At 38.6% G+C, this 15,302-nt stretch overlaps 1 protein-coding gene across 1 annotated transcript; it reads right to left on the reverse strand.

Annotated features, from left to right (window-relative positions):
- Positions 1 to 183: 183 nt before the first annotated feature.
- Positions 184 to 2,741, reverse strand: LOC109177051 (replication protein A 70 kDa DNA-binding subunit D-like). Its single transcript, XM_019326387.1, has 9 exons — positions 2,601 to 2,741; positions 2,231 to 2,501; positions 2,049 to 2,145; positions 1,833 to 1,960; positions 1,651 to 1,738; positions 1,406 to 1,538; positions 982 to 1,266; positions 648 to 884; positions 184 to 556 (listed from the first exon to the last, which is right to left on the reverse strand). The coding sequence occupies exons 1-9, from the start codon at positions 2,739 to 2,741 to the stop codon at positions 377 to 379; spliced, it is 1,560 nt and encodes a 519-aa protein (XP_019181932.1). The 3' UTR covers positions 184 to 376.
- Between the last annotated feature and the right edge of the window lie 12,561 nt (positions 2,742 to 15,302).

A 15,302-nucleotide genomic window follows, 5' to 3' on the forward strand; every position in this document is an offset into this window, starting at 1 on the left:
GGCTATCTTCTGATGAACAACATCTTTGTGTTTGTTTTCTATCTTTGAACTCCAGCTACCTGCAAAAGTATAACAACTTTGAAAAAACATTAGGATTAACTACCAATTATATTTGCTGAGATAGAAAAATTTTCCAATTAACAAACATGTGAGTTCAAATATTAAAATAGAATACTCTAGGAATAGTAGTGAAGTCCTGCAAAATATATAAAATGCAAAGAAAGTTCTCCTGGCAAAAAGAGCATCTCAAGGAGAAAATAAATACATCAATAGTTAGTGTGTCCAAAGTCTCACATCCAAGACCATACTTAGAAACATTGTCCAGATAGGGCCTACCACTTAGGCCAAAAACACTGTTTACATTGTTCAAACAGTTTCAAGATTCCTTCAATTTTTCTAATTTCACAACAACTTCCTTTGATTTTTTTGAGCTTTGGGTACTTGAAAATTCATCCATCAAAGACCTTTTAACTGCTCCTGCTTCATACGCATCACCAGTGAGATTAATGGGAATAGCCTGTAGAGGACTCTCGGCTTCATTGACATTCAGTTCATCCTAAACAAACATTTAAGTTGTATATGTTAGATATAGAAATGTTGAGACCATAGTTAATAGGCATCTAACAATAGTTATGACTAATAAATACCTCATCCTCCCAAAGGTCATCTTCTGTAAGCTCAAATTCCATCTTAGAGTTAAGATCTTTATCCCTTCCGAGCATCAACTGTGGGGCATGTAACTCTAACATTTCCACATCATTGATAATCCTCATCACAGAAAAGGCATTTAGGAGGTTTAGAAATTGTTCCCTTCGCACCGCAATTCTGAAAATTAGGTTTAGGCCAACCAATGCTTGAATCTCAGCAGGAACACCATCTTTTCCCTATAGTATAAAGGATATAAGTTGAATAGTGGTACATGTTCATTGAGCCAATTCAAAATAAAATAAGTTAAGAAATTAGGTTAGTGTAATGTGGTACCTGAGAATTTTTCTGTTTCAAATCCAGTGCACTCAACCCTAACAACTCAGTGCATTCCCTATCCCACATGACAAAGGGAGCATTTCCTTTGATGTCTACAACCCTTATCTTAATCCTATACCTCAAGATCCCATCTCCCCAAGTCCTATCACATTCTTTGCAATATAGGAACTCTTTTTTGGGCTCCAACTTCTTGTAGCATGATTTTGTCCGACACGATGGATAATACCACTCCCCATCGCAGTCAATAAAAACTATTCGAGCAGCTACCCAGAACTCACCAAACTGAATCATATATAAATAAATATTATTTAGCAGCAAAACTAAGATGTTAGCCATTATTACTTAATTAGATTAATATTTAGCAGCAAAACTAAGATGTTAGCCATTATTACTTAATTAGATAGTGAGATAGTTTTCATACCTCCTTCTTTGCATACACTTCTGTCAATGTTCTTAATTGCAAATCCTCCTTTAGGGATACAGTGTATGAACTTCCAGGGTTGAAACTGGACTGTGAAACAATACTCCTCATCGGAGTTTGTTCAAGGCACAAACTGTTGGAATAATTATATTAGACACAATCTTAGGTGATTTGATTTTTGACAGAAGTTAAAAAATAACAACCAAATATTTTTAGTAGTTAAACAGTAAATTTGTTTTACATACCTTTCTCTAAACTGCATGAACTCTGGGGTTTGTTGATTGAATAGGAGTTGTGTAACATCATATGATGAACAGATTTTTATATCACCACCTAAATATCAAAAAAAAAAAAAAAAAAGTGTTAAAGCAAATTTAGAGAATACTTTTTAAAAAATAATAATTGAAGTCAAGAGATGAGTAGTTACTTTTCAAGCAGGTTCTAGCTCTACAGAACTGTATTAAAACCAAAAGTGGTTCTTCAGTAGCAGAATTGTAGTACACCTCCACTTTGTTTACATGGTCATCCCATACAGTACAACCCAATTGAATACCACTGTAAATACATTTAGATGTTAGGTAAGGCTGCAAACACTTTAGGAATAGGAAAATACATTTATAGATCTAGAAAATTAGACACATACTCTGAATCTTCAATTACAAAGTCGATCAACCTTGCGTTTTTGCCATTGATTACCTTTTCTTGGGGAGCATGTATCTCTACCACACGGCCAATTACATCTAACACATATTTTTACAATGGAAAGTGTAACGTTAGTAAAAGAATTAAAATTTTTTAAAAACTATACTAATAATATAACCTTACCAAATAGTTGCTTCTCATCAACAGATTGATTAGCTTTTAGTGCCTTGAAATCCATCAATCTGTACATGTGCATTGGGAAATTTGTACCGTTCAACTGTTTTACAACAGTTTGATAATTGAATTTTATCATGAATTTATGTGGGCTGGTCTTGAAAGAGTAGAAATTAGTGATGACCACAAAGTTCTTAACACCATACACTTTTCCTTCTGTAAAAGTCGACTGGAATTTCTCTACAAATTCCTTGGGTATGTGGGCATGTAAAAAAGTGCCCTGTAAGCAATTAGAACTGATGATTTTAGATTATGATGTAATAGTTAGTAATATTCAATAGTTTTCGAGATTACACAGTACATTTCAACAAAAAATTACCTGCTGATCATGGAAGACAACTTCTTTGGATTTGAGTACGGGAGACGGCTTCCTCTCTTGGATGTCATACGCCCTCACAGTTCGCAAACGCAGGGCGTTGCGTGTATTCATTGGGGATATATCACTTGCAAGAACGTACATTGTTGGCTGCTTGTATCGACTGAAACTTGAGCTATTACGTGCAGTTGAGCGTGTGAGATCCGAAGATGAACAATGGTTTTGATCATGCTGAGACTGTTATTTAAATATCGATGGCCTGCACTTCATTGGAAGAAGCAATTCGGCGTAATGAATATGTAAACATAATTGTTTACATAAATAGCTTATCGGAATTCGCAGAGACCAACCTATTTCAAATTAGGTCTTTAGTTTGATTGGTTGAAATTGATTTTGTAAGCCAAAAATAAAAGGAAACAATTTTTTTTTTTGTAAACTCTTCGGTAACTGAACGGTCTCACCTGGATTCTTACGCATTTCAATTATTACTCCCGTATAATGGAAACGACAGCGTTTCATTTGGGCGGGAACTTTTTGACCTATGTTATTTTGCTTTAATATATATAGAGATAACTAATAATATATAAAAATATTACGGTGGTGGTGGTGGTGTTATTTGTTATATAATAATAATAATAATAATAATAATAATAATAATAATAATAATAATAATAATAATAATAATAATAATAATAATAATAATAATAATAATAACTGGTGGTGGTATGACGGTGGTGGCAGTGGTGATGGTGGTGGTGATGGTGTGGTGGCGGTGGTTGCGGTGGTATGGTAGTGGTGGTGGTGGTAGCGGTGGTGGTGGTGGTTGTGGTGGTTTGGTCGTGGTGGTGGCGGCGGCGGCGGTGTGATGGTGGTGGTGGTGGTGGTTGTGTGGTGGTGGTGGCGGCGACGGTGGTTGCGGTGGTATGGTGGTGGCGGCGGTGGTAGTAGTGGTGGTGGTGTGATGGTGGTGGTGGTGGTGAGGACGGTGGTGGTAGTGTGGTGGCGGTGGTATGGTGGTGGTGGTGATGGCGACGATGGTTGCGGTGGTATGGTGGTGGTGGTGGTGATGTGATGGTGGTTGCGGTGGTATAGTGGTGGTGGCGGCGGCAGTAGTGGTGGTGATGGTGGTAGTGAGGTGGTGGTGGTATAGTGTTGATGATGTTGGTGGTGGTGTGATGTTGGTATAAAAGTTGGAAAATGACTTCCCCAAAAAAATGGGAAAGTCATTTTCCTCCAAAAGAAGGCTATTTTCCAAAGTCAACGGAAAATAATTTCCGTTGACTTGATTTTCCAGGAACATCCAAACAATGGAAACTTGAAAAATGATTTCCAGAACTCATTTTCCAGGTTTCCAAACCTTAATCTTGTATTGGGTTTTGTCCTTTCCCTACAATGTTTCACCTTAATTTTTTTTTTTCCAAAGATTTATATATACATAGAAATAGTATATAAGAGAATTGCTTTTGACAATAAAAATAAACACAAAAATTTAAAAGTAAAATTAAAACTAAATATTACATCATGAATGATGCAACATTCACATGCTAATATAGTCAATTTCCCATTTATAAGTTTTAAGTATTAATAGGAAACTAATTAATATATTCAAATGAATTTAATTTGGAATATACCAACGAAAATATGCAACACTTATTAAAAGAACAATATTAAAAGAAAGACCATATATGTACCTAATGTACGTACGTATGTGTGTGTAACACACATAGATTATTTACTATCAAAATTAAATTGTAAATAATTTGAATTAATTTTTGTTAATGGAATCAAACACAAAATGAACAATGGAGCGTGAGGATTAGCAATGGAGCGTCCTAGCTGGGTTGTTCTTTCTGGGTCTTTTGCCCTCTTCTTTACGTCCAAAAAAAACACAAACTGAACAAATGAGGTATGTTTAATTTAAAGCATACTATTATATATTGACGTTAAATAATGAAATCTAAGTAATATTAGTTTGATATAATTTTTTTAAAAGTGCAAATGTTACATTCTATTTTCTATATTTAAAAGATTACACATATACAATTATAATCAACCATGTTTAGTAAAATATTTAATTATATTATTAAAAAATACATAATAATAATAATAATTAAAATCAACTAATAATTAATAAATGACGACTCTGCATATTTAGTAAAATCTTTAATTATATTATTAATAAATCAACAATCATAATTAAAATTAAATGATAAATGTTAAATCACAACTTTGTTTAGTAAAATTTTAATTATATTATGAATAAATCAATAATCATTATTAAAATCGATTGATAATTTTTAAAGGAAAGAGAAGGAGAAAACCAGCATACCTTAGGGTTTTACTGCAAGTGCAGAAACAAAAGTAGTCCTCTGATCTGCAACAAAATTGCCAGGACAATCAACAAGTAAATTCAAGATAAAAAAAAAAAAAAAAACAAAGATTTTATATTATAGAAAATGGGAAATGGATAAATCAAAATCAAATTAATTACTAGACCAACTAAAAACATCACAACAACAAAGAGGAAAATGAAAATTAGGCTGGAAAAAAGAGTACAAGGAATCAAAGGCTGGAAGAGTATTCCTAGAATCTCACACCAAACGAAATGAAGATTGAAGAACATTAATCAAACATTAATGGAATAAATTAAATTAGAGCAAGAACTAGAAAAAGTTCAATTCAAATGAAAATGAGGACTCACCAAAACACCGTTTAAGAAAATAATAACAATAAGTAATGACGTTTGAGCAAGGCACGCTATATATAAGAAGTTGTTAGGAATATAGCGGAATAATACGGAAGCGAAGAATCGAAAATTGAGAATTATAGAAGTTGAATAATAGAGAAAATATGTAAACGAAGAAAATTATATAAATGACAAAAAGAATTAATAAAGTGAGAAATATAAAATATATATATATATATATATATATATATATATATATATATATATATATATATATATATATATATATATATATATATATATATATATATACACGTATGCTACGTGAAGACAAAAGAAAGAAGAATAATCAATTCTAAATTGATGTAATGATGAGTGATTTACAAAGCAGCAAACCTAATCTATTTATACAATGAAATTTAAAGAGAAATAAGGGAAATGCATGAACCTCCACAAAGCTAGGTGAACATGCAAGAAGAGGGACCATGATGCATGCAATGTGGAAGGAAGTGGTCTCATGGATTTTGAGCCACAAATTATTATTTCCTAACAATCTCCACCTTGGATCAAATCCATTGTGGAATTAACAACTGGAACATCCGACTAAATTCAAGCACTGCTTGAACTTAGCAACAGGAAGAACCTTAGAATAGCAGGACGGATCACCACCAACTTCCTGTGTGACTGAAAGAGCATAAGCAACCATGTTGGTTTCATCATCACTAGCATACCTAGCAGGTTTTTTAATTGTCCTCCTAGGACGATCCATAGCAATGGAATACTCTCGTTGTGGCTCGACGAGAGGTGTTGTGCTAGTAGATGCATCATCTTTAGTATTACCATCAGCAGTAGTAACACTATCAATAGGCCTGAACTCAAACTCCACCTTCTCACCAGTACTCTGCGTCTCACCTGTACTGGGAACTTTTCCAGAAGAAAGTAGTGCATTTTCGTCAAAAGTGATATCTCGACTCAGAATGATTTTCCGAGAATCAGGAGACCATAGACGATACCCTTTTGACTCAGAGGCAAAACCAAGGAAAATGCATTTGACAGCTCTCGGGTTTAATTTACCCGTACTGGAATGAGCATAAGCAGGACATCCAAAAACTCTTAAGATAGAGTAATCAACAGGATTACCTGACCAAACTTTCTCTGGAATTTTGAAATCAAGGGATAAATGTGGAGATCTATTTACCAAATAGCAAGCAGTAGAAACGGCATCGGCCCAAAAATCACGCCGTTTCCATAACCCAGCATTAGAGAGCATACAACGAGCTCTTTCCAATAGAGTCCTGTTCAAACGTTCGGCAACACCATTCTGCTGGGGTTTACCAGGCAAGGTCTTGTGCCTGGCAATTCCATTTGCCGCACAAAAGTCATTGAAATCTGACTCACAGAACTCCAAGCCATTGTCTGTCCTGAGCTTCTTGACTTTTTTACCTGTCTGAGTCTCAACAAGTATTTTCCATTTCTTGAAAATAGAAAATGCTTGATTTTTATGTTTCATGAAATAGACCCAGACTTTACGAGAAAAGTCATCAATAATAGACATAAAATATCTACAGCCTCCCATAGACTGGAATTTAGTCGGTCCCCATAAATCGGAATGTATATATTCCAATACATCTTTGGTACGGTGTGTAGCAGTAGAGAAACTAACCCTCTTTTGTTTCCCAAAAATACAATGCTCACAAAATTGTAATTTACCCGTACCTGAACCACCAAGGAGGCCTTTTTTGCTCAGGAGATGCATGTCTTTCTCACTCAATGCCCTAGACGCATATGCCATAATTGAGTGAGATCCGCATCAGACATCGATGAGGATACCGCTACTGAACCCGTCACAGTACTGCCATGCAAGACGTACACGCTTCCAGAACGAGAAGCTTTCATGAGAACAACAGAGCCTTTTATGACCTTCAAAACTCCACCTTCAGCTATGTACTTGTACCCCAGAGATTCCAAGGTGCCCAACAATATCAGATTGCGTTTCAAATCAGGAATATACCGAACATTGGTAAGAGTCCTGATAACGTTATCATGAGTTTTAATCTGCACACTTCCAATTCCACTAACCTTGCATTGGGTATCATTACCCATCAAGACAACTCCACCATCAACCGGTTCCAGAGAGACGAACCAGTCTTTGTGAGGACACATGTGGAATGTACAACCAGAGTCCAGAATCCACTCGGTTTCGCTCCGTTTGCAATCGGAGCTAACAGATAACAAAACATCGCCTTCTGAATCACTTTCAACAACACTAGCTTCAGCGGACTTCTTTTCTCTCTCTTGCTTGTTTTTCAACTTGAAGCATTCAGTCACATCATGACCATGCTTCTTGCAGTACTTACAGGATTTGTTGGACTTTTGTCCTTTGGACTTGGATCTAGAATTTTTATTGCTACTCCCTGATTCAAGTGAACGACCCCTTACAGTCAAGCCTTCACCTTTGTCCTCAGACTTAATTTCAAAGTCAAACTTTTCTTTGGACAATAGGTTCGACTTAACATTGTCGAAAGTAAGGGTATCACTACTATTACCATACAGCATAATTTCTTTGAAATGCTTGTATGAATTAGGGAGAGAGACAAGCAATAAAACAGCACGGTCCTCGTCTTCAATTATGACATCAATATTTTCCAAGTCCAATAAAATAGAATTGAATTCATCTAAGTGAGATTTAATAGAAGTACCTTCCGTCATACGGATTGTGTACAGACGCTCCTTCAGGCGTAGCGTGTTCGCCAGAGTTTTGGCCATGTAAAGCGTATCCAGCTTGGACCATAAATCTGACGCAGTCGTCTCACTTAATACCTCACGTAGAACCTCTTTAGACAGGCACAAAAGAATGGTTGACCGTGCCTTGTCATCCAGATCTTCCCAATCTACATATGTCATTGTAGCCGGTTTCTTCTTCTTCCCAGCTAGCGCTTTCTTCAAACCGTTCTGGGTTAGAACAGCTTCCATCTGAACCTTCCAGATAGAAAAGCTAATTTTCCCGTCGATTTTCTCGATATCGAACATGGTAACAGTTGACATCTTTGAAAATAACTCTCAATTAAACCGCTCTGATACCACTTGTTAGGAATATAGCGGAATAATACGGAAGCGAAGAATCAAAAATTGAGAATTATAGAAGTTGAATAATAGGGAAAATATGTAAACGAAGAAAATTATATAAATGACAAAAAGAATTAATAAAGTGAGAAATATAATATATATATATATATATATATATATATATATATATATATATATATATATATATATATATATATATATTACTATCAAGGATGAATATAATATATATATATATATATATATATATATATATATATATATATATATATATATATATATATATATACACACACACACACACGTATGCTACGTGAAGACAAAAGAAAGAAGAATAATCAATTCTAAATTGATGTAATGATGAGTGATTTACAAAGCAGCAAACCTAATCTATTTATACAATGAAATTTAGAGAGAAATAAGGGAAATGCATGAACCTCCACAAAGCTATGTGAACATGCAAGAAGAGGGACCATGATGCATGCAATGTGGAAGTAAGTGGTCTCATGGATTTTGAGCCACAAATTATTATTTCCTAACAGAAGTCAATGGCGAGATGAAGTGCCGTTTGTGTGATTTTTTGTTTGATATAATTTTTTTGATATATTGACCTTAAATAATGAAATCTAAGTAATATTATTTTGATGTAATTTTTTTTTTAAAGTCCCTCGTTACATTCTATTTTCTAAATTTAAAAATTACACATATACAATTCAAATAATCAACTATGTTTAGTAAAATATTTAATTATATTATTAATAAATACATAATCATAATTAAAATCAACTGATAATTAATACATGACGACTCTATTTAGTAAAATCTTTAATTATATTATTAATAAATAAAAAATCATAATTAAAATCTACAATTATATATATATATATATATATATATATATATATATATATATATATATATCTACTATACTAATAAGAGTCCAAGAGAGTTAGGCCTATAATGGGTAGAAAAAATGACGGTCAAATTTTTTAATCAAATGAATGGCTCAGATTGATCAGATTTTAATTTTTCCTTGAGATTTCCTAATTTATCCTTAATGAATATGATTATCCGTTAACTTTTCCGTTAAATATTATCTTTTTCTTTAATTTCTGTTAGTTCACCGTTAACTTACTCATTGATTTTAATAAGAAAGGTCTCAGGTTCGAACCCCATCCCAATCAAATTAAAGTTCGCATAATTAGTACTCTATTTTACTCTTATTAAATTAATTAATAATTTAATAGCTACACCAAAAAATAATACATATGCATTTCTTTAATTTAGAATTATGTGTGTACAATGTCTTTATTCAAAAAAAAAAATTATTCATTATCAATAAATAAATTAAATAAGAGAAATAATTTCATTAGTTATATTGTCTTTATTTTTCTCCAATGTAAAAATTCTTTACATTCAAATTAATCAATTAATTATATTCACTACATTGTCTATTATTGTTTTTGTGCACTATTTTTTAATTAAATATCAAAATTATAATACAAAATAATGCTATATATTTATCTATCAAGTTTTATTAATACCATGAAAAAAGTAAAAATTAAAAAAACATAATTAATAAAGCCAGTCATATTAACTACTCGAGGGATTTGTTGACAAAGAGAGTATTCAAATCACGCAACAAATTGAAGTGAGAACTACATCGCAATGTCCTTGTTTGATAATCAGCAATTAGCGGATTTGATCAGCGAATTATATCAATGATTGGTAACAAGATATTTGAAAAAATTAGCCGTTTAGATTAACATGTAAAATGACCTAAAGTTATACATATACTTCATCATCATCATCATAATAATAATAATGGCAAAGACAAAAACTAATGAACATACAAATAGAAAATGAATGGGGAAACGCTCTCTAGCCAACGGTCGGAAGAAGACCGCGATCTGCTTGAGCGAAGCACGAAAAAGGCCAAAACAACCGCTAAGGAGGTGGGAGACACCACGATGGATCGCGTACAGGATATATCTGCGGACGTCGAGGCTGTTATGGAGACTCCGATTGAAGCCATGGGGGCGTCAATGGCGCCACTGACCATGCATGCATCAGGTGAGGGAGAACAACCGATCTCACTAACGTCTCCCATAATCTCGCAGGTACCGGAAGTCGCACGCCGGACGTACGCCCAAACCGTGACTGGCCATCAAGAGTCTGCGATGGGGGATGCGGATGCGGAAGATGACGAGGACCAAGTCGAAATGTCGGACGAAGAGGATGATGATCCCTTCTGCCCGACAATACGACTGTCGAAGGCGGAGCTACGGCAGATCAGGGCGCCATGGAGATTGGCGCTTATCGTCAAAGTGATGGGAAGATCGATCGGGTATACGTATTTACTGCGCCGTTTAACGACCATGTGGAAACCAAAAGGAAAGATGGAGCTAATCGCGATTGACAATGGCTATTTCATAGTACGGTTTGGGGCGGTCGAAGACATGGAACACGCCATGTTCGAGGGACCATGGATGGTCATGGACCACTACCTGATCGTCAAGCCATGGATGCCGGACTTCGATCCATTTGCGGACGTCACAGAGAAGGTATTAGTCTGGGTAAGAATCCCCTGTATACCTGCTGAATACTATAGTCTGATATTTCTCAGGAAATTGGGGAATAAGGTGGGCAGAACGATCCGCGTTGATCAAGCCACGAGCATGATATCACGTGGGATGTTTGCGAGAGTATGCGTTGAAGTTGATATTTCGAAGCCATTGATTTCGAAATTCAAATACAGGGGACGTGTGAGATCGGTGGAGTACGAGGGCATTCATTTGGTGTGTTTTACGTGTGGCATATATGGGCATTCACCTGATGCATGCCCCAAAAGAGCCAGGTCCGAGAATGCATGCATGGACGAACCGCATAAAGAGCCGGCAGACAAAGGCACAGAGGCGACGCGAACTGCGATTGGAGAAGAACCCTTTGGTGCATGGATGATTGCGCCAAGACGTAAAACCAGATATGGAGGAAGGCGACAGGAGAAACCCAATCGTGGAATGGACGCAGGGAGACAGATGGCGACGTTTGGACGATCTCAGCATGTTCAAGCTTCCAGATTCGCGGCATTGGCAGTAGGCGATGAAGTTTTGAATGAAGAGGGGGGACTTGATGACGTGGAGCAAGAGATGGTGGAGAACGTGGGGAACCAAGCTGAGCTTAGACAGAAGAATAATAATGCGCCAAACGAGAGAACAGGTTCAAGGAGACCGAACGTGGTGGTGGTTGAAAAGCAGATCCAAAACGAACCGCATGCAGCGCACAGCGAGAGAGAAAATGTGGAAGTTATGCCCATCCGATCTCAGCGTGTTAAGGGAGGGGGTTCCCGAAGGGCGGCGGAGTCAGATGAACACGTTGTTGTTAGAGGTGAGCAAGGCGGTTTAATTGTTCACTCCGCAAGAGTATGGGTCGGGGACGAGGTGGCTGACCTCCCATCTCCGGTCTGGCAACACACAAAAGAGCACCATGCGGACCCACCAATATGCTACGACAATGAAGGCGATGCGGTGATGGAGGTAGACGGGGACCAACCACCACATGAGGGCGGTGAGGCCGGTACAGGCCTTTGAGGTTTGGTTTTCCTGTTTTGGTTTTTTTTCTGCTCGTGTTTTTCTGGCTTTTCGCCAAGTTTGTTTTTATTTCGGTCCTTTTTTATTTTTATGTTTATTTTTTTTTTTTTTTTGTTTTCCCCCCTTATGTTTATGGATATTTTGACATGGAATTGCCAAGGGGCGAGTGGACGGGCGGTCCACCGTGCCCTCAAATTTTTATTGCAGTCCCATAAGCCAGGTATCCTGTGTCTCTTTGAACCGAAAGTTTCCGGGATGCAAGCAAATAGGATCTGTTCAAAGCTTGGGTTCTCAGACTGGGTTCGAGTGGAAGCTGTGGGCTTTAGCGGGGGCATTTGGGTCCTATGGAAGGAACCACTACATATTGATATTTTATTTACTCACCCACAGTTCATTTTGCTACAGGTAACGCAAAATGGGCAACCGCCTTGGGTGTTTGCGCCGGTCTATGCGAGCCCGGCCCATCATTTGAGACGCCGGCTCTGGAGCGATTTGTCTCAATCTAAACGGGGTCTACATGGACCCTGGATGGTGGCCGGAGATTTTAACTCCGTTGTCACGAGAGATGAAACAAGCAATTATGTATCCTTCTCTGCCCAACGAAGTTCGGACTTTGTTAATTGGATCAACGATGAAGGCCTGGTTGACATGGGCTTCTCGGGTCCAAAATTAACATGGGTGAAACAGGAAACAACGGATGAAGTTAAGGGGGCACGTCTGGACCGAGCGATGTGTAACCTAGAATGGCGTGGCCGTTATCCTGACGCGGTGGTGGAACACCTACCCCGTGTTGCCTCGGATCATGCACCTATGCTAATTCGACTCCATGGGAGACAGCGTTCTAATAATGTAAATTTCTTTCATTTTCAGGCTGCTTGGATTACCCACCAAGACTTACTACAGGTTGTTGGAAAATTCTGGAGTCCCGAAGACAACATGGCAGCCAATGTACGCAAGGTGGCGGATGGACTTAACAGTTGGAATAAGGAGGTGTTTGGAAATGTTCACACGCGCAAGCGAAATTTGATGGCTAGAATTGGCGGAATCCAGAAAATCCTAGCTCGCCGATCACATAGTGGTCTGCGTAAACTCGAGCGCAACTTGCAATCCCAGCTAGAAGAGACGCTCTATCAAGAAGAGCTGATATGGTACCAAAAGTCCAGAGAAGAATGGATAAAGTCGGGGGACAGAAACACCAAATTTTATCATGCCGCGGCCACAGTGCGTAAGTCGCGCACAAAAATCCTAGGGCTGAGGGATGACAACGGGGTATGGCTGCCGGAGGGCAACGAGCTGAGGGATCACGTCAGGGCTTTCTATTCAAATCTCTTCACTGAGACCACTGACAGTTTAAATATTACAGGCATAGGCGATAATTTCCCTCGACTAGGCGACACAACATGGAGGATGTTTAACAGAGAAGTTGTAAAGGAGGAAGTCCAAGCAGCTGTTTTCGACATGAAGCCATTCAAGGCTCTGGGCCCGGATGGCCTACCAGCGGGGTTTTACCAGCATACGTGGGACGTTACAGGGGACAGCATTTTCAAGCTAGTCAGAAGCGCCCTCAGCAATGGCAGACTCCCGGAAGGAGTGAATGACACTCTCGTTGCACTGATCCCTAAAGTGCAGGCACCCGAGACGATCAAGCAGTTTAGACCGATAAGCCTCTGCAATGTGAGCTACAAGATCATAACCAAGACTATTACGAACAGGTTGAAGACAATTCTACCCCAGGTTGTAGGGCCGTACCAAAGTTCCTTTGTACCGGGGCGACAAATCTCGGATAATGTGATTGTGTACCAGGAGGTAATTCATACCATGCGCGAAGCCCGGGGGAAAAAGGCCTATATGACTATTAAGTTGGACCTGGAAAAGGCCTATGATCGGTTGTCCTGGGCTTTCATACAGGACACTCTGGAACGGGTAGGTTTTACTGCTAATTGGGTTAATGCTATAATGACTTGTATTACTTCGTCCAGGCTATCGCTAATTTGGAACGGAGACAGGTTGGAAAACTTCAAGCCGACTAGGGGCATCCGACAGGGTGACGCAATGTCTCCGGCCATCTTTGTTCTGTGTATGGAACGACTCAGCCACCTAATCGAGTCTAAGGTAAACAGCAAGGTTTGGAAAGGTATTAAGCTGGCCCCAGAAGGGCCTATTCTATCTCACCTCTGTTTTGCAGATGACATGGTCCTTTTCACTGAGGCGACGTGCGAGCAAGTGGAAGTAGTCCAGGAATGTCTACAGTCCTTCTGTGAAGCTTCGGGCCAGAAAGTCAGCCTCACTAAATCACAAGTATTTTTTTTGGAAAATACCGCCCCCGATGCTGCGCAGGATATAGTTGGAAAGTTGGGGATTGTAGAAACGAAAGACCTGGGCCGGTATCTCGGTGTACCATCTTTACATGGCAGGGTCACCTGCAACACTTATGCGGGCCTCCTCGATAGAATCTCGGCCAGATTGGAGGGTTGGAAAGCAAAGACTCTCTCTCTTGCCGGACGAGTCACTTTGGCCAAATCTGTGCTTAACGCTATCCCGATCTATACCATGCAAACGGCTGCCCTCCCGAAGGGTGTCTGCTCGGAGATAGAAAAAAGGACCAGGCGATTCATATGGGGCCGGGATGAACAATCTGGGAACAATAAGATGAGTCTGGTGGCCTGGGACATAATCACTACGGACAAAACGCGTGGGGGCTTGGGTTTGAGAAACCTACATACCATGAATAGGGCATGTATGATGAAGCTGGGTTGGAGACTTAAGACGGAACCAAATACACTATGGGCGAAAACGCTTATTACGAAATACCATCACAGGTCGGGCTCACATCTGGTTACCACTCGTAGAAGAAGCACCTCCAACGCATGGAAAGGGATTAGTGCTGAGCGAGAAACTTTAGAAAGCGGACTCACGCATGTCGTCCGAAATGGGAAATCTACGAGGTTTTGGATGGACTCTTGGCTCACAGCAAAACCTCTATATGAGAAGCTCCGTGGCACCCTCGGCCTCCCAGAACTATATGCAACAGTGAACGAATACTGGGATAAAGTTAGAGGTTGGAAATGGGAGAAGATACAGCGATACCTTCCCACTGAAGAGCTAGAGCGCCTTGCCAGTTTTTGCTTAACAGAAGAAAATACTCCAGATGGATGGGGTTGGAGCCCAGACCCTCGTGGGTGCTTTTCGGTCAAGTCAGCGTATGGGTGGGCAGACAATGCTGCTAGACAGGAGGCTGACAAAGTCTGGGGCCTTATTTGGTCTTTAAGGGTTCCGGCAAGAATCTCGATGTTTATCTGGCTAGTTAAGCATGGGAGAGTTCTAACGAATTATGAAAGAACGAGG

The sequence above is a fragment of the Ipomoea nil genome, unplaced genomic scaffold (assembly GCF_001879475.1).
Source record: "Ipomoea nil cultivar Tokyo-kokei standard unplaced genomic scaffold, Asagao_1.1 scaffold0785, whole genome shotgun sequence".
Taxonomy (NCBI): domain Eukaryota; kingdom Viridiplantae; phylum Streptophyta; class Magnoliopsida; order Solanales; family Convolvulaceae; genus Ipomoea; species Ipomoea nil.

Coding starts and splice junctions, on each gene's coding strand:
- LOC109177051 (XM_019326387.1), bottom strand. CDS start 2,741: ATGTACGTTCTTGCAAGTGATATATCCCCAATGAATACACGCAACGCC. Junction 1,961..2,048: donor TTTGTAATTGAAGATTCAGA/GTATGTGTCTAA, acceptor ATGTATTTACAG/TGGTATTCAATTGGGTTGTA. Junction 1,539..1,650: donor TTCATGCAGTTTAGAGAAAG/GTATGTAAAACA, acceptor TTATTCCAACAG/TTTGTGCCTTGAACAAACTC.